This window comes from Diplotaxodon limnothrissa, linkage group LG19, assembly GCF_057381915.1.
Source record: "Diplotaxodon limnothrissa isolate DT_005_m linkage group LG19, D_limnothrissa_male_GT1.1, whole genome shotgun sequence".
In the NCBI taxonomy this organism is placed as follows: Eukaryota; Metazoa; Chordata; class Actinopteri; order Cichliformes; family Cichlidae; genus Diplotaxodon; species Diplotaxodon limnothrissa.
Window position 1 is genome coordinate 8,578,583 of NC_140614.1, and position 24,329 is coordinate 8,602,911.

The window sequence follows — 24,329 nt, forward strand, 5'->3', positions numbered from 1 at the left end:
GTCCTGACTTTGAACTGTTGTAGTCCTGTTTTAATTCTGGATCAGTTCTGGGTCTGGTTGAATTGGAGTTTAGTCCTCGTGTCTTGATGCAGCCCTGATTTAGTTCTGCCTTGCTGCTTAATTAAAAAACTAGTTTAAAGTGTCCTGCATATGATATATATTTTTCCCTATATGAAGTCATTCTTTTTTGAACAAAACTCAAAACAGAGCAAATTAATCTTTCAGTCATTTCTACAAACCGCAAGTAAGTAATCATTTTTTGTCGTTTTTCCTTGCTGTCCCACTGGACTGGACATTAGTTTAGGTTTTTTTTTTTTTTTTGCTACATCTGGTGAACTTGTGGTAAAATGCTGGTGTTAGCCTATTCGTCGTAGCAAGCTAGCCTGAAGCTAATATCTGCTAAATTTAGGGACACCCGTGTCTCTTTAGGAGTTGGAGGCCGGTGTTTTAGGAGCGGCACAAGATCTCATCAACAGGCAGTGTTGGGCAGTAACGTAATACATGCAGCAGCGTTACGTATTTAAAATACAAAATATGAGTAAATGTATCCGTTACAGTTACCGTTCAATAGGTGATATTGAGAATACAGTTAGTTTGTTGAAATAAATGGATTACATGGCGGTATTTACCTGTTTCATATGTTAGGCTATGGTCTCTCTATTTTTGGTAATTCCACGCCAGTGGAAACCCAAACAAAACAATAAGAGCCTCTAAAAATTATTATACAAAAATGATTTAATATGAAGGCAACAGGCAGAGTGTTAAAGGCATTGCCCTAAACAATGTAGCCTCAGGCCTCAGTGTAGTCCGTGCTGCAGGGAGAATGGACTGCCATACCCGTGATGTGTCTGAGTGAGGAGGAAGGAAAAGTACGAGCTGTCACGGAGCAGAAACGGGAGCTGGAAGCATGTAAATATAATAATAACTACTGCAGCCAAAAAGAGTGCCTGACGAGCCCAGCTGTAAGTAAGTTGTTAAGACTCGACTGTGTTCGTGTTTTCCTCTGAAACAATAAGTCCCGCTGGAGCAGCCTTTCAACGCCTCTCTCTGTCTCTAGCTAGCAAAGTCGACCCAGACAACAAAGTAAAGCTAGTTTTCAGCTACGAGCCCGACACGAACCCGACGTATTAGCCAGAGGTCCCTTTACTACGGTTCGGAGCCGCTGACCTGTTTTATATACACGCGGAATAGTTTTCTACACGAGATCGTTGCAAAAAGTGCAGCCTTACCTAATGTCCACCTACTGTTACTCATTTATATTAAGATTTTAACATCTAGTTGGTATTGGTATGGCGAGTAGCCTTCAGTAATAGTAATAAATCACACAGCAATAGTACATTCATGTAGTTATAAAGTATTCAGAATACATTACTTCTATAATCTTTGGTGGAATACATTTTAAAATTAACCTTCCCAACACTGGGGTGATTAATCCTTTTGACTTTTTGTCTTTAACTTTATCAATAAAACAGCTCCAGCTTTCACTGACAGCACGTGTGGTACTTTAACCTTTGTACTGTTTTCTTCAGTTAATTTTGGAGTTACTACAAAGATTGAAGATATAGGATGATCTGTCTGCTGTCACTGGGTGGTGCTGAGGTCTGAATCTGAGGACGGCTCCTGTAATCACAAACAGAACAGAATCATTACAAACTGAAATATAAAGTTTATCTCTCAAATCTGAAATAGAGCTGATCCTTCTGTCCTCACACACTCGGGATCTGAAGTTGTTCAGTCTACAGTTCTGCCGACAGCTGTTTATTTTTATTTGTTTTAAAGGCCTTATATACTAACACATTTTCTAATATTATGTTTACCTTTGAGTTGTTGATGCTTTATAAATGGACATCTGCAAAGATGAGATGATGGAGCAGGTTTCAGTTCTGGTTCAGTCTGCTGCTGCATCCTGGTCACAACATACGGAGGTGTTATCAGCAGTGAACAAGAAATATTAATGCTTCAAATTATTTGTCCTAAAGGATGCAAGCTGTACAGAGTACTGCACATGTGACTTTGTGAACATAACTCATTAAAAATAATTCAGACAGTTTTTTAACCTGAATATTTGTAACAAACTCAGTAAAAAAAAAAAAAAAGCAAAAATAATCAGAGGAAAAAATGTAACATTTTAACTTAAACTGACAAGCGGAAGTAGTTTGGTTTCAGTACATAAGTATCGGGCTTTGCTCTTTAATCCGTAGCTATTGACTAATGTGGGGTTACTGAAGTGCCAGGTTTTTAAAAGTTGGCGTTAATGTCCTTCCACATGTGGAAAGCGACAGAAAACATGCTGCTGTTTCCACATATTTAATAATCAGCTCTGCACAGGAGCAGAAGCAGAGTCCAGCCTGTTGCTCTTACAGTATAATAAAAGTACAGTAACCGTGGTTAGTCACTGAGCAGCCCGGTGCGTTTCTCTTGATTTCTTTAGTCAGGGTAAATTCATTCACCTGCACGGGTTAGCTAAACGAACTATACAAAACACGTTTCCCCGACAGCCGAGTGCTCATCTTAGCTAGCTAAGGTGAGCACTAGCTAGGTAGCTAGCTAAGGACCTAAATTACGGATTAGTTTACAAACACATTTAACTTACCAAAAATAATGCGGTGGGGCCTCAGGTCCTCCTGTCCGGTAGTCCAATTTACTGAAGAACACCTCAGGCTGTCACTTTGAAATACTCGGTAATGTAAACGCTGGACCTCTCTGCATCTGCCATTCCCGAACAGACACGTGCATGTTTGTCCGTGACCGCAGCCGCGTTGTCAGTGTTTTCTCCAGTCATTGGTCAGCATTATAATATATGCAAATACATGCGGGTCGGAATCCCCGCCCCCCTCCCAGCGCCCCCCTCCCAGCGCCCCCCCGGACGTCAAAACGGTGCCAGCAGAGTGAAACTGAAAAATGGATTGAAACTGAAAAAAAAAATTGTAAGCGTATAAAACAAAAAAATTAGTTTCAATTAATTGTTTTTCACTATCAATTTCTTTTCGGTTTCAATACAAGATTTTTCAGTACATTTATTTCAGTTACAATTTTTTTTTTTCCGGTTTCGTTTCAAGGTGGCATCGTTCTGATTCCACATCTTAAAGCATCCATAGTTATTTAATCCCTAAAAGTAACTAGACAGAATTACACTAAGTATGAATAGCTGGAAGTAATCAGCCTGTATAGAACTTTTTGTAGGTTGAATAGTTGTACCCCAAATCAAACATTACCACCCACGTGCCAATCGCATGTACGGTTCTAGAGATATGAAGGAAATGGGTGATAACGAGGGAAACTTTAGCTCATAACCTCGTCAGGAAGGTTGCAGGATGCTAAGTGCAGGAGTACAGGGTGTTTCCGCAGGGTCCCAAGTTAATAGATATGTGACAAGACCCACTTTGAGAGAGGTTTTTTTTTTTTTTTTTTTTGTCAGTCCCGAGTCAACCTACCGTACTTTGGGGGAGTGCATTTCAGGTCATTCTGAGTCAGCTTGTATAACTTTCCTGGGTAGGTTTTGTGAAATCCAGACAGGGCTTGGAGTGGTTATGGTTTGGGAAAAGATGCTGGTAGGGGTCCGGTCTATTGACTGATAATGGTTTGAAATGAAGGGGGACTGGTGATGCACAGGAAAAAGAAGACATTTGTTGTAGAAAGCGTACATTACTTGTTGATGGCTCACAGTCAGTGGCCTATTTGTACCTGGATAAACATCAAATCACTGATTTTTAAAGCATTAGTGGCACATATTGTCCATTATAGTACTCTGTGGTTAATTCCTAAACTGCTCCAGTGTTGGTCGCCTATCCCGATCTGTGCTGATGTCATCGTTTTAAAACTTTTCCCTGACTATACTGGTACCCTGAACTTATCTTCAGTGTTCAACAGTCTGGAGCAAAATGATTATACTGAGGAATCTGTGCTCAACAGTAATCAACGGCAACACATTAGCAATCCAGATGGCGCTGACTCCACAAGTAAATTAGACCCCAGGCCGATCCCACAGCACCCCACACCCCCTGTCACCTCACTGTAAAGCCCGGTGCCTTTGGCCTGGTTGAGGTCTGGTGTAAAGACACTGTAGATATTTTTGCAATCTGACCTGTCTGTTTTTTTTTTTCCCCCACCTATTGCATATTCATGGACTAATCTGAGTATGACAGGTGGTTTGTGTTGGGGTTTTTTTTTGTTTGTTTTTTTGTTTTTGTTTATATATATATATATATATTTACCCTCCGAGGAATGCTATGCTGCACCAGCTTTTCATACAAATTATAAGCAGTGAGGAGTTTTGGTTCAAGTTCCCACATAACAGAAACATGGCAGCAGCTACATTACCTCTGGTTTGCCAGATAGAGGCAGTGTTGTGTTGTTGTAGGAACAGGTGGATGTAAGGCATTTTGCTTGGGGGTGGGGGGTGGGGGGGTGGAGTTGTAGGCGTAAGAAGAGGAGGGGGCATTGGGGAGTTGGTACCTCACTGCCAATGTTACCCCTGGCAACCTTGATTAAGACAGGATTATGTTAGCACAATTGCTCTTGTGATGATTACATAGTGAATATTTCTGCCCACATGTGCAGGAATGCTTTTTTTTGTGCAGGCTGTGGGCAGCTGAGAGGTCCGGCGGCTGGGTCGTTGTCTCTGACAGGCGTGTAGTCGGGAGCACAGATAAGCCAACCGACTGGCAACCTCCCAGCAGTTGGGGATAGCCGTGTATGGGTAGCCTCAGCGAAGGAGAAATGTCACTGATAAGAATAATAATAATAAATGTTTTAGACACACTGTAAAGTGTTGATCATATAGATGGTTCACAGTATGCAATGCAAACATGCATAGTGAGAGCAGGAGCATCCCTCCTGCTCTCCTCAGATCTGCAAGGTCAGCGCTGGTCAAAAGCTTGATTTATTTATTTTTTTGAATGTATAACGCTGACCTGCTTCAAAATCTCCTCTATTAAAGCAGATTTCTGACTCACTCCTGTGCCCTCTGTTTCCTGTTTTAACAGATTGCCTTCTCCCAGCATAGTAACTTCATGGATCTGGTGCAGTTCTTCGTCACGTTCTTCAGGTAAGCGGCCGTCCCCTGTCAACTCGCCCGCTCCTCCACCAGAGATGCCGGGCGTTAATGTTGCTGCACTCACCCTTAATGTGTACATACATGTGCCTGTGTTCAACGTGAACGATGGTGATGGATTACCAAAGCTGCTTTCCCCTTTTTATACCAGCCATTTTTGATTCTGCTGTGCCTTACACAGCCTGACGTACAGTGTAAAAACATTATTTTGTGGCAAACGTGATAGTAAAATGTGCTATTTGTGTGTGTGTGTGTGTTCGTTTGACCCTCCTGTTAATCACTGTGTTAAGCAATTAACAAATGTTAAAGAAACAGCGTAGCACCACTTCCCCAAATAACCCACAAAATATGTAACGTGATGAACCTCATTATGCAATGCAAGGTTATTTTAAAAGTATGTGTCTGTGAGAAAGAAGCTGTGAGCTCGAGAGTGGAGTAGAGACGTTGAGACAAACTGTGGCGCTCTGGCCTGGACTGGTAAGGGCATCGTAGGGAGTGGGGAGCAGTTATATGAAAGCACGGTGCAAGGCAGCCGTGGCTGGTGTGAGATCACCCTTAGTATATGCCTTAAGACACTCTTACAAGAAGTGGAGATGACTTCAGTCATTTGAAGAATTGAAGATATTCTGTTGATGGTATCTTAAACTGCAGCTACATGCTCATGTTTGTATGGCAGCTACTCACTTAAAAGATACATGAGCCTAAAATTCAAAAGAAGCATCGTTAGAATCAGAGTTAATTCCACATTCATAATGTTTGCTTTGCTTTGAAGTCAGGCACATACAGTAGCCCCTGTATCGGCTTACTTCTGCAGTTTATGATGCCGTGTTGACTCAGATGTTAAAATGTGCGATGGCACGGAGACGGAACTGTTTTTTGCCGTCTTGCACATGAGTTTGCACACATCTTCCTGTGATGTATCTGTTATGTTTGAGTGACTCACCTCTGTGTCTTGACTGGAATTTAAAATGAATTTCTGGAGTATTGTTGGCACAGTGATGCGCTACTTTGTAATGATGGAGATGCAGTTTGTTTTGGTTTTTTTCCCTGGCAGGTCTAAAAATGTGCATATGTTCGGCTTGGACGAATCCCCGAGTCTGTGCTCGACGTCTTCAGAAACTGCTGTAATGTGTTATCGATTCAAAAATGAGATGGAACAAAAATTGGATACACAACTGTGTCCTTGCATGCTCGACTGCATGTATGGTATTTCTCTCGAGTATCCAGCGTGCGGGTTTGTGTTTGCGTGCCTCCAACCCAGAGGAGAATTGTAGGACTCTTTTCATGTTTGTGTGCTCGCCACATTGCGTTGAAGAAATTGCCAGCTGTTCCGAGTCGTGCTGTTTTTATCGATCCGGCAGCCATGTAAAGGACGATAGATTTGATCAAGCTGCTTTGATGGATCCTTTTTTTATTTTTCTGACCGGCCGTTCGGCTGTTCGACAACGTGTTTCAGCATCAGCTGAATAAACCGCCTTTCTCTCCTGAGGTTTATTTTGGATGCGTTCGCCATTAAAGGCAGTAGGACGGCATTGTGCACCTCACTTCCTCTGCTTTCACTTAGAAACCCCGCGGTTACTGGATTGTGATGCTGGTACGTTTATTGACATGCGTCAGCATTTGGGTGTTTGCATGTCAGCAGAGCAGCTGTGTGTAGGAAGCAGAGTCACAGCGATTCATAAACAGAACCATCTTCCCGTTGTGCTCCCTATTTCTCTACTCTTCCCCTTTCTGTCTCTCCTTCATTCATCATTTTTTAGATTCCCCTGCCTTCCTTCTAGCGGCTCTCTTTTCTTTTTTTCCCTATCCCCGCTTTTCTTGTCCCCTGCCTCTTTCTTATCCTCCCCATTTCCCACCTTCCCACCATGTTCTCCTCTGTCTTTCTCCTTTCATGTCTGGCTCTCCCATCTTCCCCTTCTGTTTGCCTCCTCCATTTTTCCCCTCTGTCCCTTGCCTAGTTTTCCCTTGCCTGTCTCCACAGCCCTCCCCACCTTCCCCTGGCTTGTGTGTGTTTTTTTTTTTTGTTTTTTTTTTTACTTCTAGCCTCCCACCACTCCCTCTGACTTGCTCTTAATCCCACAGCGCTGTCCTTTTTGATGTGTTTTGCCGCCTGCCACTGATTCAGCACAAGATGAGGAGACTTAAAGTTAGCAAGCTTGCAGCAGCCGTGTCCCTGTTTGCTTCCCGTTCTGTGGGTTCTGCATTGTTTGCGTTGCGGGGGAGGAGAGGGATGCTAATTAACGTGAAAATTGTTTGCTCTCCTTCACTCAGTCTTTCTCGGTGTCTTAATCTCTCTTTCTTGCTCCTCTCGCTGCCATGTTCCCTGTGGGGACAGATGAAGGTAGTGCCATTCTGTTATCTGCAGTGCCAGCACAGATACCCCCACGAGCGTTCTCCAGCCACAGAGCAGAACAGAAGAGATGCATTAAACATCAGCGTTAACAGCAAACAGATGCATCCACATACTCGTGTCCAGTCTTCCAGCTCTTTCTCACCTTTAGGCTTCCTAGGCTCTTTAAAGCAGACAACCCCCCCCAAACGTTTCAGATCGAGCAGAGTCAGGGTCTTCTCCAACATTTCTGAATAATTTTAAGCTTTTTTTCCTTTCATGAATGTTTAACAAGTATGAATGTTGTCTCTAGCTGTGCAAATTGAGTGTTTTCTTCCAGGCCTGGAAAAGCCCTGGAGAATGTGAAATTTCATAAAAACTTTTTTTTTTTTTTTTTGGAAATGCAATGAAAATGTATTCTCACTTTCTCCCTAGCTGTCATGTTTTTAATTTTAAACTTGGCTGCTGCTAAAGCAAGCGGTCTTTGAAGTAATAGTGACCTGAATGACAAATTTCTTGGCTACCAAACTGGTTGAGTAGAAGAGGCTAAAGAACTGCCACAAAAAAAATTTGCAACATTTTAACATTTGCACACGGGAGCACATTCGTCATGGAAATATTAGTGCAGTTTTGGCTTCTTCTTATTTGGAAGTCTGACACTACACATCATATAACCTACATTTCTCACTCCTGCAAAAGGAAAGCAAAAAGTTTTTTTCTTTATACTTTATCTTATATACAAAGGAAACGTTTAGCAAAGGTGTGTACAGAAGTAAGACCCACAGAGGTTACATCTGTGTCTTGGGGAACTGATGGTACTTGAATAGATAATAAGCAAAATGACATAAAACCACTTTAATATCCTGTTCAGCCAGATGCAGATATTTCAGCGTTAGCACTGAGTTCTACAGCTCGCAGCAGTGTAGGCTAAACAAGAGAGAGATGGTGTTTTGAAGTAACTACAATCTGGCATAAAGAACAAGGTCAAGGCACGGCAATGAAACTGTCAAGTGTTTGAGACAACATTCAACTTGTTTAACCTGCAGTGAGATCGCACTTGTTCTGCTCTGGGAGCTGCTTTTTATTTTCGTTCCTGTGGAGACGAGAAAGTAACAGAAGAAAATGTTCTAGAACACTGACTGCACGTCCACCCGGCGCGGTGTTTACTTCTTAAAAAAAAAACTCGACTTAACCTCATAATGGTCAGTGCGGCACTCAGGCCTGATGTCCTAGAAAATTTGGCTTCCCATGGGGGAGACTACAGACACATCTCTGTTGCTTGATAGCTAATATTAAAATAACTTGGGCTATCTGGTGGGCACCTCTATTCGGCACGGTTTCTTGCATATATTTTAGCACATGGCTGTTCCCAGTGGAGGCTAAAACCCTGGTGCTAAGAGTGCTTTGCTCCCTTCGCTGCATATGAATAAGTTCACGAAGTCACTGAGTGTAGGTATAGCTAATAATCGCTGCTTTGAGCTCATCTTTTGTGTTACAAATAATATTTGAGCGAGCAGACAATCATCGTCGTGTTTAACCTGTTCACATTTTTCTTACAATTGATATCCTAAGTACCTGTCAAATCTAGTAAAGTCAACAGCACCTGGCTCCAAATCTAATTTGTTATTGCTTGTTAAGACACACTTATCTTTGGAAAGTGACACTCTGTTCTTTCCATTGGAAGTCCTGCTCGAGGTAAACACATTACAAATTTTGTAAATGACAGGAAACCTGGTGTGTTAAGTGGGGCTAATCATGTGTTTCACATATTAAAATATGGTGTTTGCTCTGCCACCTATGAGATCCCCAATGAAAGGTTTGTGGTGGGTTTCATTGCTGCTTTAATAGCTTAACAAATGCAAGAATTTTCAAACTTGAGCTCTAGAAGGTGTAAAACACTGATACAACCGCCCACTTAGCAACATTAATAGACAAGACTGGCAATATTTGGTATTTTTAGTAACAAATTCTTTTATCAGCTTTTGTCTGTGCAGGGTGACGCAAGCTGTTTCTGTCCTACAGACTCGCATTGTTGTCTAAAAATGATTCGGCACATCAGCGAATGACATGTTCATATTTAAACTGTTACTGTTACTGTAAAGTCACCTGGACATGTCCTTGTTTTTGTTTTTTTAAGTTTAAATTCACCATAAAAGGGGAGAAAGCTGAATGCATGCACAAGGAGAACAAGTAGGGTGGATTCAAACTCAGGACCTTCCTGCTGTGAGGCAACAGCGTTAACCACTGTGCTGCCAAGCTGCCCAATTCATGAAATCATTCATTATAAGTCATTAGTGGTATTTAATCAAATATCTTTATCAATCCACTTTGGTTATGGCACAAAGGCTATTTAGTTACTACAGGAATAAAAGCAAAAGCATTTCCAATTATGTTGGCACTGCTGGAAACCGCAGTAGTACATCGGCTAGTTAAGGGTTGTTTGAGAACGGTAAAGTCTTAGAATTATAAAAGGACAGCTATCATTTCAGTTTGCATGGCCATGCCCCTGTGTATGACTGATTGGTGCCAATTTCTCTCTTCAGGAGGACAACAAACTGCAACAAAGTGTCCGTCAAACAAGTGCCGCTTCGTAAAGCAGCAGGGCAAATGTCTCCAGATAACCTTAACAAATTGCTAGCTAGAATGACAAATGCCCTGTTACTGAAAATACTCATTAGAGCACCTAATGCACATCAGCCCACAGCCTGCAGTAGTGTCGTTCAGAGTAAGATTTGCCTTAGAACGTATTGAGAATGACTAATCTGTATCTGCGTGTTAACAAGAAAAGCCGTCTTTGAAAGCACCACAGAAATTCCCAACTTTAAAAATGTTTGCCAACATAACGGTGCAGCAGCAAGGATGACAGATCCACATGGAGCTTATGTGAATCAGCAACACGGAGTCACCCATGCGACATGTCATGCTCGGAGAGATTAATTATTAATATCGCAAAACACATTTTAAAAATCGCATTTCACCTCACTTTGCAGTGTGTTAGCATGGTTGTGCATTTAAAATGATTAGCGATTTGTTTCTTAACAGAGGGGAAATGTAATTTGCTTGGGACTGAGGCATTAAAAGACTGGGTACCAGCAGGCTGCCCACCCTGGGCCAAGTCTGGGTGGATGTGTGGGTGCTGAATGAATCATGCCACTGCCACCAAGGAGACTTAAATTCTCTCCTGCGAGACAGACGAGTTTGACTGAAAATGCACATCAGAGTGAAGACTAGCTTTCACTCGGGGCTGTTTTTTTTTTTTCTCCTCTCTGTCTTTTTTCTTCCTCTACATCAGAAACGTATGTCTTTACAGATGTACCTCTGTCAAGTCACCAGCTGACAGCTTCCTTAGGTTTTGTTTGCTTTCCTGGACGAATATCTTAACACTAGAAATCAAAATCAACCAGAAGTAATTCAGAACAACTGCGAGATCTCGACTTTCAGCACTACCACAATCAGCATGCAGCAGCAGAAAGTGGGCAGCAGTGTTATTTGCACCTGCTGACCTTGTTCTAAACCATTTACCTGATTAAAGCAGAGAGGTGATTTGTGTCGTCAATCCCAGGTCTCTTCGGTCAGTATCTCAACCTTGCGTGTCGCACCAGCTCCCACAGTCAACTAACTCTCTCCTGCTCCCTCTGCCCTCCCCGTCGCGCCTTTCCTCTCTTCTGCTGAAGCCGCAGCAGTCTAATCTTTGCATTTCACCACTGGCTCTGTGCTGAGCCTGTCCCAGTCGCACACCAGTTTGTCTGTTCTTTCCTCCCTTCTGCTTTTTTCTTATTTTTTTCTCCCCCTCCATTGTCAGTGCTAAAATAACACTCTTGCCTTTCTTGTACCTAAAGTTCTGTGTTTTCAGTGTTCAGTAATCAGGTTTATTAATATTTTATTAATGTTTTGTTTGACGCCATGTGCAAACAAAACAAAAAACACCTTTCTTCTTTCATCTCAAGAACTCCTCTAAGATGAAGTGGACCTCAAATGTATGATCCATGTGTGTTGTAGTCAGCAGCACCTACTTGCACATAATGGGAGTTAAGTGTGTTGATGTATTATTTGATAACTCGTCATATTTCTGTTATTTCTCTGTGTTTTGGTGCCCAGCGTTTAGCGAGCCACAGAAAGAAATAAAAGCAAGACTATCCTCTTAACTATGGACGCAACCACACACACATGCACACGCACACACACTCTCAGGGTTCTCTGCATTGGCTCCAGACTTTGATAGGAACCTAATGGCCACTCTTGCATATGTTTGCAGCTGGAAGTGGATTGCAGCACATCACAAATGATTCTGTTTTTGTGATCATCATCTCACTATTGAGCCTCTCAAACACATCTGCAGGTTCGGACGCTGGCACAGAAAGTCTCTCAAAGCACGCGCTCGGTCTTTCACCCTTAAACACGCACTCAGAAGCACTCTTTGTTCATATATGAGGCAGCTGGCTGCTCACTAGCGCTACGTGCCTTCTGAGCTGAGTGATTGTCCTTCAAACCTCACAATGCAACGAGTGGCTGCGCTTTCTGTCCGCTGCATCTTTAAAGCTTCAGACGGGCGCGCGGATGACTGCACGCGCACGGAGTTGGGTCAATATCATCAAATCCAAATGTCAATTTAAGCTGCAGCCTGTTAACTTAAGACAAATCATTCTCCATTATTATCCTGTGACATTTGTCCTCATTGGCTTCACTGTGGAGCCCAGAGCATTTCTGTCTTCAGATTCGATCACTGTAATTGGTTGGAAAAGAATGTGACATTGACCCCAACAGGGATATGCACCGTGCAGAGCGTGCACTCGGCTCTCCCTCTGACACATGTTTGTGTTTGTACACAAATGTCCATCTGGATGAGCGTCTCGCGTCGCATTGACAGGACGGGTGATGGATGATTGACAGAAGCACAGATTGTGGAAGAGTCTGCAGTGCAAAAACAGAACTTGGGTCATGCAAACTTCTGAAATTATTGAGCTGGGTAATAAGGCCCTTTATGAATATTCAGCTATATTAATATAGCAGAAATATCCGGGGTCAGATATGTGTCTTTGGACCTCAGTGGGCAAAATCTTTACCCACATGATTTAATAATTTCTCCCTCATTTTCTAACAATGTAGGCGGCAGGCCAAAGGCTGCTTTCTGCTTTAAGTTTGAAAATGAGTGATGGAGCAATTCATTTTTTTCTTTTCTATCAAAACCCTCCAACCAATCACGTTTTTGAGGAAGAAAAATAATTGTATGAACAAAAATGTTAAACTGTCTAGAAAAATAATCAGGCAAACACTAACCATTTGTATACTGCATCCAATCAAGAGCATTTTCTAGCGTCACTTGAAATGCGCCTTCTAATGACATTAATTCAAATGGAAAGTCACCAAAGGGATCAGACGAAATTAAAGCCCTTCCACTACCAGGTGAGTTGCCTAATTTAATTGAATCTAATTTAATATTAATTCATATTCACATTAATGTTTTATGTTAATACTCAATTCGTTCACATATTTGCATGAATGTAAAAAACTTGTAATTTTAATGGCAGTTGTAATAGTACAAATTGTAATTTTACCTTAAATGAAATTTATGTTTGTTTTGTTGGAAGATGTCATGTTATAATTTTTAGTCATAAATGTAATTTATTTTAAATGTTTTCGTTTTTTTAAAAACAAATAAGTGCCGCTCTGTACGAGTTTTCACAACACACCCCATGATTCAGTAGCTGCTTTCTGTATAACTTGATCAATCTCTCACATTACTGTGAAAGAATTAAGTCCCAGTGTTTCAGTCTGGTTGATGTTTTCACTTTGATTGTGTGATTGAGACAGCTGGTACAGAGGAGGTCCATTCAGTGTCGAGGTCCCGCGATTGCAAACCCAAATCTTCACCCCTCCACCACAATGCTCGATAAAGTGACAACACCATACATGGCTCTGTGCAATGCCCAACATTTCCACTTTGTTCTTGTCTGTTCAAACGGGGTCTGTCCAGATGTTTTGTAGAGGCCCGTAGAGACTCTTGACTCGTTGGAAGATAGTGGCATTGTGTTAAAGCATCTGAATGCTTCGGAGCCGCACACCACTGAAACTTCTGCAGTTATGATCTTGCTGAAAGTTTCTTATGAGCATTTTATTAGCAGCATGCCTGCGACTCCCCCTCTTAATTCCTATGCAAGTAGCAAGGTTGTGCTTAGTTTATCACAGGATTGCACAGAGTTCTGTAAAAACTGTACAGCAATTTAGGTGAAATTGGTATTGATTATTTGCATTACTAGATGGTTCCTGTCTGGTATATCTACCTTGTTTAAAGCTCTTCTCATCTGTTTCCCCAGGCAGTCCTGGAAGGAACAGACCTCCTCTGTCCAGACTCATCTGTTAAGCTGAAAAACGCTCCGGTCCGATGAACAGAATCAACTTCTGGAGATTTACTTGTCTTGATGCACGCTCATCCAGGTGTCAGCTGAGACTGAAAAAGCCACTTGGATGAGTGACGAAACGTTTCTCCCACTGAAAACGCTACGTCTAGATGAACAAAATCGACTTCTGGAGATTCTAATTCTAACTAATATCAAACAGTTAAACAGACTAAGGTTGCTTATATAGGGCGATCGTGGCTCAAGAGTTGGCAGTTCGTCTTGTAATCGGAAGGTTGCCGGTTCGAGCCCCAGCTTGGTCGTTGTGTCCATGGTCAAGACACTTCACCCGTTGCCTTCTGTTCGTGGTCAGAGGGCCCGGTGGCGCCAGTGTCGGGCAGCCTCGTCTCTGTCAGTGCAGCTGTGGCTACAATGTAGCTGCCATCACCAGTGTGTGAATGTGTGTGTGAATGGGTGAATGACTGAATGTAGTGTAAAGCACTTTGGGGTCCTTAGGGACTGAGTAAAGCACTATACAAATACAGGCCATTTATATACTGTCAAGATGCTGTATGGTCTGCATTCTTTTATCAATAAAAAAAAAAAGTAAACGTGCCTGTTTGTATGGTTTTAAACAGTTTGGAAACCAGCTGCTTCCGTGTTTCTCTAAACACACACTAACACTGGTTCAGACCCAGTGTAGTGTTTGCCCACAGATTACTTCTTGTGGTGTGCACTGACAGGCAGATTCACTTTCACCCTTTAGGAACACCTGAAAAAGAGAAGCAGAGAGAGATACTGAACACTCATCCAAACCTGGCCTGTCTGTCCCCCCCCCCCACTCTCTCTCCTCTCCGAGCTTTTTAGTCCTCACTTTCTTTCTGTCTCTGGATTTCTGCCTTCTCATATTCTGAACGTGGGCTGCTGCAAAACTGCCTGTTTACCTACTGTCTTCTCTTCTTCTGTCTGCGTTATCTCCACATTTCTAACCTTCTCTTCATCTTCACCTCTGCCTCCTTTCCTCACAGCATTGTTTTCTTAACTTCTCGCCCCTTCTTCCCACCCCTCTCTTGCTTTCTTAGCGATCTTTGCATCGATATTCATCTAGGCCAGGTCATCAGTGAGGAGCGAGAGCGATACAAGTGTAAGATGCAGCAGATAGAGTGCAAGAAGCACCTTGTGGCAAATCCCTCCTGGTGTGTCTGTGAGAAGCTGAAAGCCCCTCTGCGTCCCATTAATAATAAATCACTGAGATCAGTAGATTTGACTCGAAGCCTACACTCCTCCTCCTCCTCCTCACCACTTTCCCTCACCTGTAATGAGTTGGGAGGAGGGTACGAGGAATGTGACCGAGGCCACGACACGAGGGGAAAAAGTCCCAAGAGGAGGGCAATGTTTTTGTTTGTTTGTTTCTCCTCCCCATCTGATCAGCCTCGTGTCTACCCCCTTCCTCTACGTCTAGCACGTTTGCGCTCAGGGCTGCTTTTTTTCCCATAACAATGAGTTTTGGCAGGGTTATACAAGCAAAAGCAAAAAAGCTCGCAGGACAAAAGATGATGTGGAATTGGAGTTTTCATGCTGCGGGCCTCAGCTCAGGATTGTCTGAAATATAATGCGACTTGTTGAATAGCTCTCATTTCTGCAGTTTATTACCTGGTGAGGTTCGATGGTGCAAAAACTCAAACTGCGTAGGTTTTTTTTTTTTTTTTTTTCCAAAGGAAATCTCTTCCCTTTCCATTAATCAATTTCTAAATCCTATTCCCTAAGAAGCTTTTTGTTTTCATCCTTGAGTTTGTCACTACCACCTTAATCCGAATGACATCTAAGGCAGATGGTAAGACACTCCCAAACTTGCATTTAGCAAGTTCTGTGCTTTGGTATTTTCAGTAAATATCAGCCCTCACATTGCAGCCCCAGTGGCCAAACGTACAACATTAAATGATTATTTCCACAGCACGATTAATCATCCTCTTATTGAACTTCAAAGAAGCACAATTCTAATTAGCTTCACCCTGTCATCTTAACAAGCTCTAAGGGATGAAACAATAACTGAGGGTGGCCAGTTTAATTATCAATTAATTAATTAATTCATAATTCGCATTGGGGAAGTCAACAGGCCTGTGTGAAACTGTTATGCGGAGTGAACGGACTCTATGGCAGAACACACAGAAGTGCAGAAAATGCAGGGAGTGCTCTTTATTTACAGTGTCAAACTTATTTACACGGGATGAGATATGTATGCTGATAAATAAACAGAAGGAAACCAGGGGAGGGGGCTGACACGCATTCGGAGGGAAAGGGGTTACCCGCGCACGCAGGGTGGATCTATGAGAAAAAGAAAAACGAAACTTTAGGGGGAGATGCCAAACAACCGGTAAGAAACGGCAATAAACATGGGGAGAGTTGGAGAGCTCACTTGTCACACTGGCTGCTCGGGCGAGGATTCTCGGGATGTGGGAGAAACGCTGAGATTGATCTCTGTAGTGATCCCGGAAATGCGGCTTCACAAACAGCTGACAGGTAAGCGGGTGATGGATCCGGCTGAGGATACAGGACAACAGGTAAACAAACAAAATCCAAGACATAGGTTGGCCGTAATGCACACCGCGGAGAATTAACAGACACGTTACCACTCGGGTAGGTGGGGAGGTGTGCTGAAAACAGAAGCAGACCCCGTGACACCACACCAGAGAAACCCCACCAACTCCTAATAGTACCCCCCCCCCCCCCCCCCCCCCCCCCCCCCCCCCGGGCTTATCAGGGTGCCTCCTGTAAAAGTCAGCAATAAGCTCAGGGTCCTCAATAAACGAACTCTGAATCCAGGACCGCTCCTCAGGCCCGTACCCCTCCCTGTCCAGAAACAAGTGCAGCCCACGGCTTTGGTTGCATGCTTCTCATTCTGCTTTCTTAGACCGTATTTGGTTTTGCCCTCGTACCGAAAATAACCGCTGCTTCCATTGTTAGAGCAGAGAGTAAAGAAATGATCTGGAGCTGCACAGATTATACCCAAATTTGTATTCTGTGACATGTTCAGGTCCTCATTTTATTTCAGGTAGGTTAGCCTTTCTTTGAAGGGTCCCATCACCCGCAGCGCTGCAGGGTTTAGTGGCGACAAGTGCATGGCAGAATAGGACCTCTGAGCAACTGCTGATTAGTGTGTGTGTGGTTCAGCGGACAAAACTTATCAGTCATAGCGAAAATGAAATGCTGTTTGGCTAGTGAGCAGGTTTCATTTCCCACCCCGGAGTAAAAGCCAGCAGCAGGCAGACTGCAGGATTAGTATTCAGCTGGCTGTGGACAACAGAACCAGTGTGCTGGTGTTTGCCCTGTGGCTGTTGTCTTGCTGTCAGGTTAGCCAATGACACGTCAGAGCTCACCTCTCTGGCCTCAGCAGCCGATGGCTATAATACACTTCGCCTGGCTCTTTTTCCGCTTTCCACTCTGCCACTTAAAATAGACGGCATCCATCTTTTTTTTTTATTTTTTTACCCGAGACACTCAAGAGCTTTGCACACAGTATTCTTTTTTTTGCCAGCGTTTTAGCGTCTTCTGTTATGCCATCAAACTTTGGACTGCCTTATTATGGACTGAGCAGCTAAACTTTTTTAAATTCAAGCTAGAAGTGAGAAAATTCCACATTTCTAAATGGAACAACATTGAAATATGCTCACGATGTTCTCATTTTAGAATGCATTTGAAGGTAAAACTGCGATATAAGTAATCTTTTACTCTAGAATAAATGTCTGTCTGATATTTTTGCCTGAAATTAATCTTGTTTAAAGTAGGAAAAGCATTAATAGCATCCAGAAAATGTGAATAATGGCATGCTGACACTCTTTCTAAACATCGGGTGCTGTGAAAAAGTGTTTTCCCTCTTCTTGATTTCTTAGTTTGTTGCACATTTTTCATAAAAAAATTTCAGATCATCAAGCAAATTTTAAGTACTAGTACTGGACATTCACTAACATGGTATCAAATATCATAAGAATCCATACCAAATGATCTTTTTAAAACATTTTATTTTATGTTTTTGGAGCTGTAGTTTACAGTCTGTTCCATAAATCACTGTCAGTGTCAGAACAATACTTTCTGCTGTTTTTAAAATTCAACTTAATTGCAGCTGAATACGATGAGTTTGATGAAACTGGTTAATTTAACCTGAATATTTGGTAAAATGTTAATTAGTTTCGGGTCTTGTTTTAAAGTGACTTTTTGCTCATCGCACTAATTAAATTCAAACGGTTTTGTTTTCAGGAAACTGAAATAATCATTTAATGTGTTTAGAGAGTCAGTATTTTTTCCTTCGTAAACTTTCAAACTTTGATTCCGTCACTTTTCATTACACGTTAGATATCTGAGGAAACTGGATAAAAGAAATCGTACTGGTGAGTTCCTGCTACAAAGTTGATTTAGATCTTTTCCCCATTAGGTATTTTTCAGTAGAGGGAACCTCCCTTGAACATGCCATCAGAGTGATTCTCTTTAACCTGCTTTACCTGGCTCGCTCGGTGCTCTTAAAAAGCATGAAAATAACCGAGACAGATCTCACAGGAAGTAGCAATCTGCGCTGATTTGAATTAATCTCGACACAAGAAACAGTAATGTTAATGCAACTGTGTTGTTAGGGCAACATAAACTTCCTTGTACGTAATGTGTATGTGTGCACCGTTGAACCTGAAGGGTGCAGTAATGTAAATTTGTATCTGTAGCTTAGTAGGGTTAACTTTACCCCACTATCAGTTGTCTGATGTTTTGTTTTGTTTTTCATGTGTTCGGTACTTTGTGTCATTTTGTTAAGGGTATTGCTGGAGTCTGCTACACAAAGGCAAACAGATGCTCCGTTTAGATCACCATCTTCTAACTGTACAGGAATTCGCATAAATATAACCCCCGAAATCCGTAATCCGTTGGCTCAGAGTTGCTTTTATTGAGACTTTAGTGAAGGTGAAGTGCGATTGTCACAGGTGGCTTTGGTGAGGCAGCATCTGCTGGTGAATATTCTTTTCTATTTTCATTGAAAGTGAGAGATGCTGGTGTGACGTATGGGTTGAGGTGGGAGCTGAAGCTTGACTAACTTTCCCAGCATCCCTTGCAGAGGTTGAGATCAAATGAAGCACATTTCTCTGTGTCGGTCTCCGTCTGCTTCTCTTAGTGTTTGTCTCTCCGGTGTTACTTTCGATTCCTTCAGTCTTTGTCTCTTGCTCCATTTTCTCCTCCTTAACTCTAAACTTATACCATTGTTTAGACTTCAGCTTACACTTTCCAATCTGTCTGTGTTTCACGTTGTCTTTCACCATCGCTGTCCATTTTCTTCATCATTGTCTTTCCTTCTCTTCTTGTCCTTGTATGTCTTCTTGCACCGTGTTGCTTTTAAAGCAATGAGCAGGAAGCCAGATCAATAAGATGGCTGAACGGATGGATCTCTTAAGGGGCTTCTTCAGCCCAGAGAGATAAGGGAATCTTTTTTTCTTCTTCTTTTTTTAAATAAATGGCACTTTAAAGAGTCACACAGGGTGGGCGGGGGCTCGGATGGGGTCGGGAGCGATGAATGAAGATCTGACGCTTCACAGCCACTATTAAAATAGGCAAAGGCATTTAGATGGAAAAAGTGGTAGAACGTTGGAGAAAACCCTGCGAGGGGTCTGACTGGAAGGCCCTGTGTCTGAAGAAGTTACGCTTCAATGTGGACTAATTAAATCCACTTCAAAGCCCAGAAAGTTTATTCACAAATATTCTTTATGCGATAAACACTAGCAAAAAAAACTACACTTGAGACAATAAAGCATAAATGTATTTATGAAAGTCAAAGCCAGGAGTTTTCAGTCTTTCAGACAGTTAGCTCTGAGCCCATTAATCATTGAGGACTCAGTCTTGTGTTGAATACTGCAGTACATAGAGACCTGGAGGCCGATATGCCACGGTGTAAACTAGAAACACGGCTTCACTTACTTTGTACTGTTCTGTATTTTTAAATTAGATGTGACACATAGTGCCATGAAGCTTGCCAGCTTTGTGTCTCTGATAGAAATGCCTTTAGCTAGGACAAAACACCAGAGTATGCTCCTTTTTTTAAAGTTCTAACCTATGTGGACTTTTAAATTGACCCATATATGAAAATAAATTACATGAGACTTAATATTTAATCTCACGTATCTCTTTTCTTAAGGCTAGATGGGTTTTTTTGTCTTTTTCTCCCGTCCTGGAGGAAACTGTGTCACGAATCACTCATATTTAGGCATTTTGCCATCGTACTTCTGATAGCTTTGACTGAAGATCAGCAAGAGCCGTGACAGGCTGAGAGTGAAGCTGAGTGCTAAAGATGTTGTCCCTGATGTGTTTACACGTGCGCGCGCGCACACACACTCACTCCATCTTGTCTAAGTACACGTCTGGAAGCCAGGGAGAGCAGACGCGCACACACACGCTGATGCTAAGAAACCATGTCACCCAGACATGTCACCACAATCATCATCACCTCAAGGTGTTTTTCTGTAGAGCGTAAATAGCGCTAAGCGTTTTGATTCTTTGTATATTTTATTTGTGTGTGTTTGTGTGCGCGTGTGTTGAGGGGGGAGGGCGGTTCTTGAAATGAACCAAGAAAAACACATTATGTGTTCAAGAAAAAACATGAAAAAACATTTCACAAAGTGCTGAAGAATGAAAGGAAGTGAGTGTAGAGTAAAACAGAACAGAAACATAACAGGATGACAAAGATGGTGCTTGATGCCAACACTTGGAGCTCGAGGGCATAAAATGGAATGGTGGTTGAAGACCGTCTGTGTGTGTGTGTGTTGTTTAAAAGTATTTAAGCAGAAAATCATTATGTGTGACCACCCTCCTAAACAATCTGAAGAAAAGCGCAAAGTGTACATCCATTTTTTTTTTGCTAACCTTTTGTTTTTTAGCTTGTTTCTTTTGACGTTTAGCACGATCACTTTGTATCCCGTTAAGAAGTGACATCATCAGCTCTTTTTCTATAGCTGAGAATGTATCGTTTTGATTCTTTTGATCTTGAAAAAAAGGACTAATTCCAGTAAAATGAAAATTTGTGTAACTTTGTCAGCTGCCCATATTTGTCAAGCAGTTTTCCTGGATTTCCAGTACAGATGGAAAAGGCTGCAGTGACGTGTCAAATTGACTTCAAAGGTTGTGCATATTGTGGCAGATTCATCGCTTATGATAATTAATGTTACCCTTCGAGTTTCAGACCTGTCGCTCTTTAATGCTGTTCAGTGTGGGCTGGCATCACCTTGTTTTATTTTGCTTTATTTTCCTCCCCTACTTGCTGTCAGTTTAAAATGCACACATGTATATGTTTGATGTCAAAAATCTGTTTGTTAATATATTTATCGGTGACAGAAAATAAAACTCGTAGTCAAATACTTCTTTCCTATAAAGTTAACATCAAACCATCCTTATAGCTTTTGATGAGAAGACAAAAGCTTATAGGTTTTGTCTTCTCATCGCTTCATTTATCTGTTTTTATTTCTTTTTTTAATATATTTTGGACTCATCTCTTCCTCTGTCTTTTCCACCCACAGCTGCTTCCTGTCCCTGCTCCTGGTGGCCGCCGTAGTTTGGAAGATCAAACAGAGCTGCTGGGCGTCACGGCGGCGAGAGGTAAGCGTTTGACTCCATGCTTACAATTGATTTTAAGTTGCCACAGTCACATCAACTCATTTCTGGTTAAAGTTATTGCTGCTGTAAAAGTTGCTTTGTTTTGTGGATTTTCCAGTGGAATAAATACAGTGGGGCAAAAAAGTATTTAGTCAGCCACCGATTGTGCAAGTTCCCCCACTTAAAATGATGACAGAGGTCAGTAATTTGCACCAGAGGTACACTTCAACTGTGAGAGACAGAATGTGAAAAAAAAAAATCCATGAATCCACATGGTAGGATTTGTAAAGAATTTATTCGTAAATCAGGGTGGAAAATAAGTATTTGGTCAATAACAAAAATACAACTCAATACTTTGTAACATAACCTTTGTTGGCAATAACAGAGGTCAAACGTTTACTATAGGTCTTTACCAGGTTTGCACACACAGTAGCTGGTATTTTGGCCCATTCCTCCATGCAGATCTTCTCGAGAGCAGTGATGTTTTGGGGCTGTCGCCGAGCAACACGGACTTTCAACTCCCGCCACAGATTTCCTATGGGGTTGAGGTCTGGAGACTGGCTAGGCCACTCCAGGACTTTCAAATGCTTCTTACGGAGCCACTCCTTTGTTGCCCGGGCGGTGTGTTTTGGATCATTGTCATGTTGGAAGACCCAGCCTCGTTTCATCTTCAAAGTTCTCACTGATGGAAGGAGGTTTTGGCTCAAAATCTCATGATACATGGCCCCATTCATTCTGGCCTTAACACGGATCAGTCGTCCTGTCCCCTTGGCAGAAAAACAGCCCCATAGCATGATGTTTCCACCCCCATGCTTCACAGTAGGTATGGTGTTCTTGGGATGCAACTCAGTATTCTTCTTCCTCCAAACACGACGAGTTGAGTTTATACCAAAAAGTTCTACTTTGGTTTCATCTGACCACATGACATTCTCCCAATCCTCTGCTGTATCATCCATGTGCTCTCTGGCAAACTTCAGACGGGCCTGGACATGCACTGGCTTCAGCAGCGGAACACGTCTGGCACTGCGGGATTTGATTCCCTGCCGTTGTAGTGTGTTACTGATGGTGACCTTTGTTACTTTGGTCCCAGCTCTCTGCAGGTCATTCACCAGGTCCCCCCATGTGGTTCTGGGATCTTTGCTCACCGTTCTCATGATCATTTTGACCCCACGGGATGAGATCTTGCGTGGAGCCCCAGATCGAGGGAGATTATCAGTGGTCTTGTATGTCTTCCATTTTCTGATGATTGCTCCCACAGTTGATTTTTTCACACCAAGCTGCTTGCCTATTGTAGATTCACTCTTCCCAGTCTGGTGCAGGTCTACAATACTTTTCCTGGTGTCCTTCGAAAGCTCTTTGGTCTTGGCCATGGTGGAGTTTGGAGTCTGACTGTTTGAGGCTGTGGACAGGTGTCTTTTATACAGATGATGAGTTCAAACAGGTGCCATTCATACAGGTAACAAGTGGGGGACAGAAAAGCTTCTTACAGAAGACGTTACAGGTCTGTGAGAGCCAGAGATTTTCCTTGTTTGAGGTGACCAAATACTTATTTTCCACCCTAATTTACGAATAAATTCTTTACAAATCCTACCATGTGGATTCATGGATTTTTTTTTCACATTCTGTCTCTCACAGTTGAAGTGTACCTCTGGTGCAAATTACTGACCTCTGTCATCATTTTAAGTGGGGGAACTTGCACAATCGGTGGCTGACTAAATACTTTTTTGCCCCACTGTATATCAAGTTCGTTTTTGTCCACAATCACAAAGAAGTGTGATTGCGTTGATTCTGTCATGCACTATATTGCCAGAAGTATTCCCTCATCCGTCTTCACACACATATAAACTTGAGGGACGTCCTGTTCTTAATCCATAGGGTTTTTTTATGTCGGCCAAACTCTTCTGGGAAGGCTTTCCACGTGGTTTAGAAGAGTGTTTGTGGGAATTTCTGGACATTGTTCCAGAAGTGGATTTGTGAGGTCAGAAACTGATGATGGACTGGTTCGTGGTCTCCACTCTTGTGTTGGACTGAGGTCAGGATCCTCTAGAAACTATTCTAGAGGTTGTCAAACCACATCTGTATCGATATACATACTGAGCTGTCAAAATTGATCATGAAGGATACAGGGGAGGTCGTCTTTATAGGGGAAAGAGTTAAAGCAATCAACACTACAGGCAACTTCCAGGCAACGCTAAACTCTTGGCTCCTTCTAGTATTATCAATGTGCACACTAAGTCATTTGAATCACAACAGCCCTGCAACCATTAAGTGTTTGGTTGTTGTTAATGTATTGAGGCAGACATTCATCAGTGGTCTTTCATAAAGCAGCAGGTATTAGCAGTATTATGACTCCAGTATTTAGAGTCATGCTTGCCCCTGTCTCCTCAGGACGCAGAAATAATCAGGAGAGAATATTAAAAGGATCTTGGGTGTAATGCATTTTTAAACTTGACTTGTGTAGTCACTCATATTTCAATTAACCTTGGGTTTTTTATCATTATAACATATAACATATCACGTGTTGATTGCAATGGTCCTTTTGGTTTAAAGTAACTGCTAAGACTAATGAAAATGTGCAGTCATGCTGCAAGTTACAAGTCATTGCAAAGTCATCAGTGTCCTGTTAAGCAACAAGTAATCTCTACAGTTAGAAGGATTAAATGAATACGTTTTCAAAATCATTGTTCAACATCAGACATATAAATAAACCTTCACTAGCTGGCTGAGGAAGAGTTGGATGGCTTACTAGTTAATTATCAGCAAGAATTCAGATTGCTTTTAACTTGTCACATCTCTCTCTGTAAGCTCGGTGTTTGCATGATTAAGACTCAACAAATGCATAACTAACAGTCTGGCCTGACTAGCTGTTCAGACAGATTGCCAAGCATTGCATTTGCTTTCTGCATGTGGAGCACTAACGAGATGTGAGAAGTATGAAAAGTCAGTGCAGTTTTTGCATGTTGAATACTGCCTCGCTGGGAAAATGATAAAATGC

At 42.1% G+C, this 24,329-nt stretch overlaps 1 protein-coding gene across 4 annotated transcripts in view; it reads left to right on the forward strand.

The window, feature by feature from the left end:
- atrn (attractin) overlaps positions 1–24,329 on the forward strand; it is a 142,166-nt gene that overhangs the window by 71,315 nt on the left and 46,522 nt on the right. For 3 of the 4 annotated variants that reach the window (XM_085342960.1, XM_085342959.1, XM_085342961.1), the window contains exons 25-26: positions 4,986–5,047; positions 21,259–21,337. In XM_085342960.1, coding sequence (XP_085199086.1) covers positions 4,986–5,047; positions 21,259–21,337 — 141 coding nt within the window. Of the gene's footprint in view, positions 1–4,985; positions 5,048–13,696; positions 14,314–21,258; positions 21,338–24,329 lie in introns of those variants that run through there. The other variant, XM_085342962.1, reaches the window with a different exon arrangement.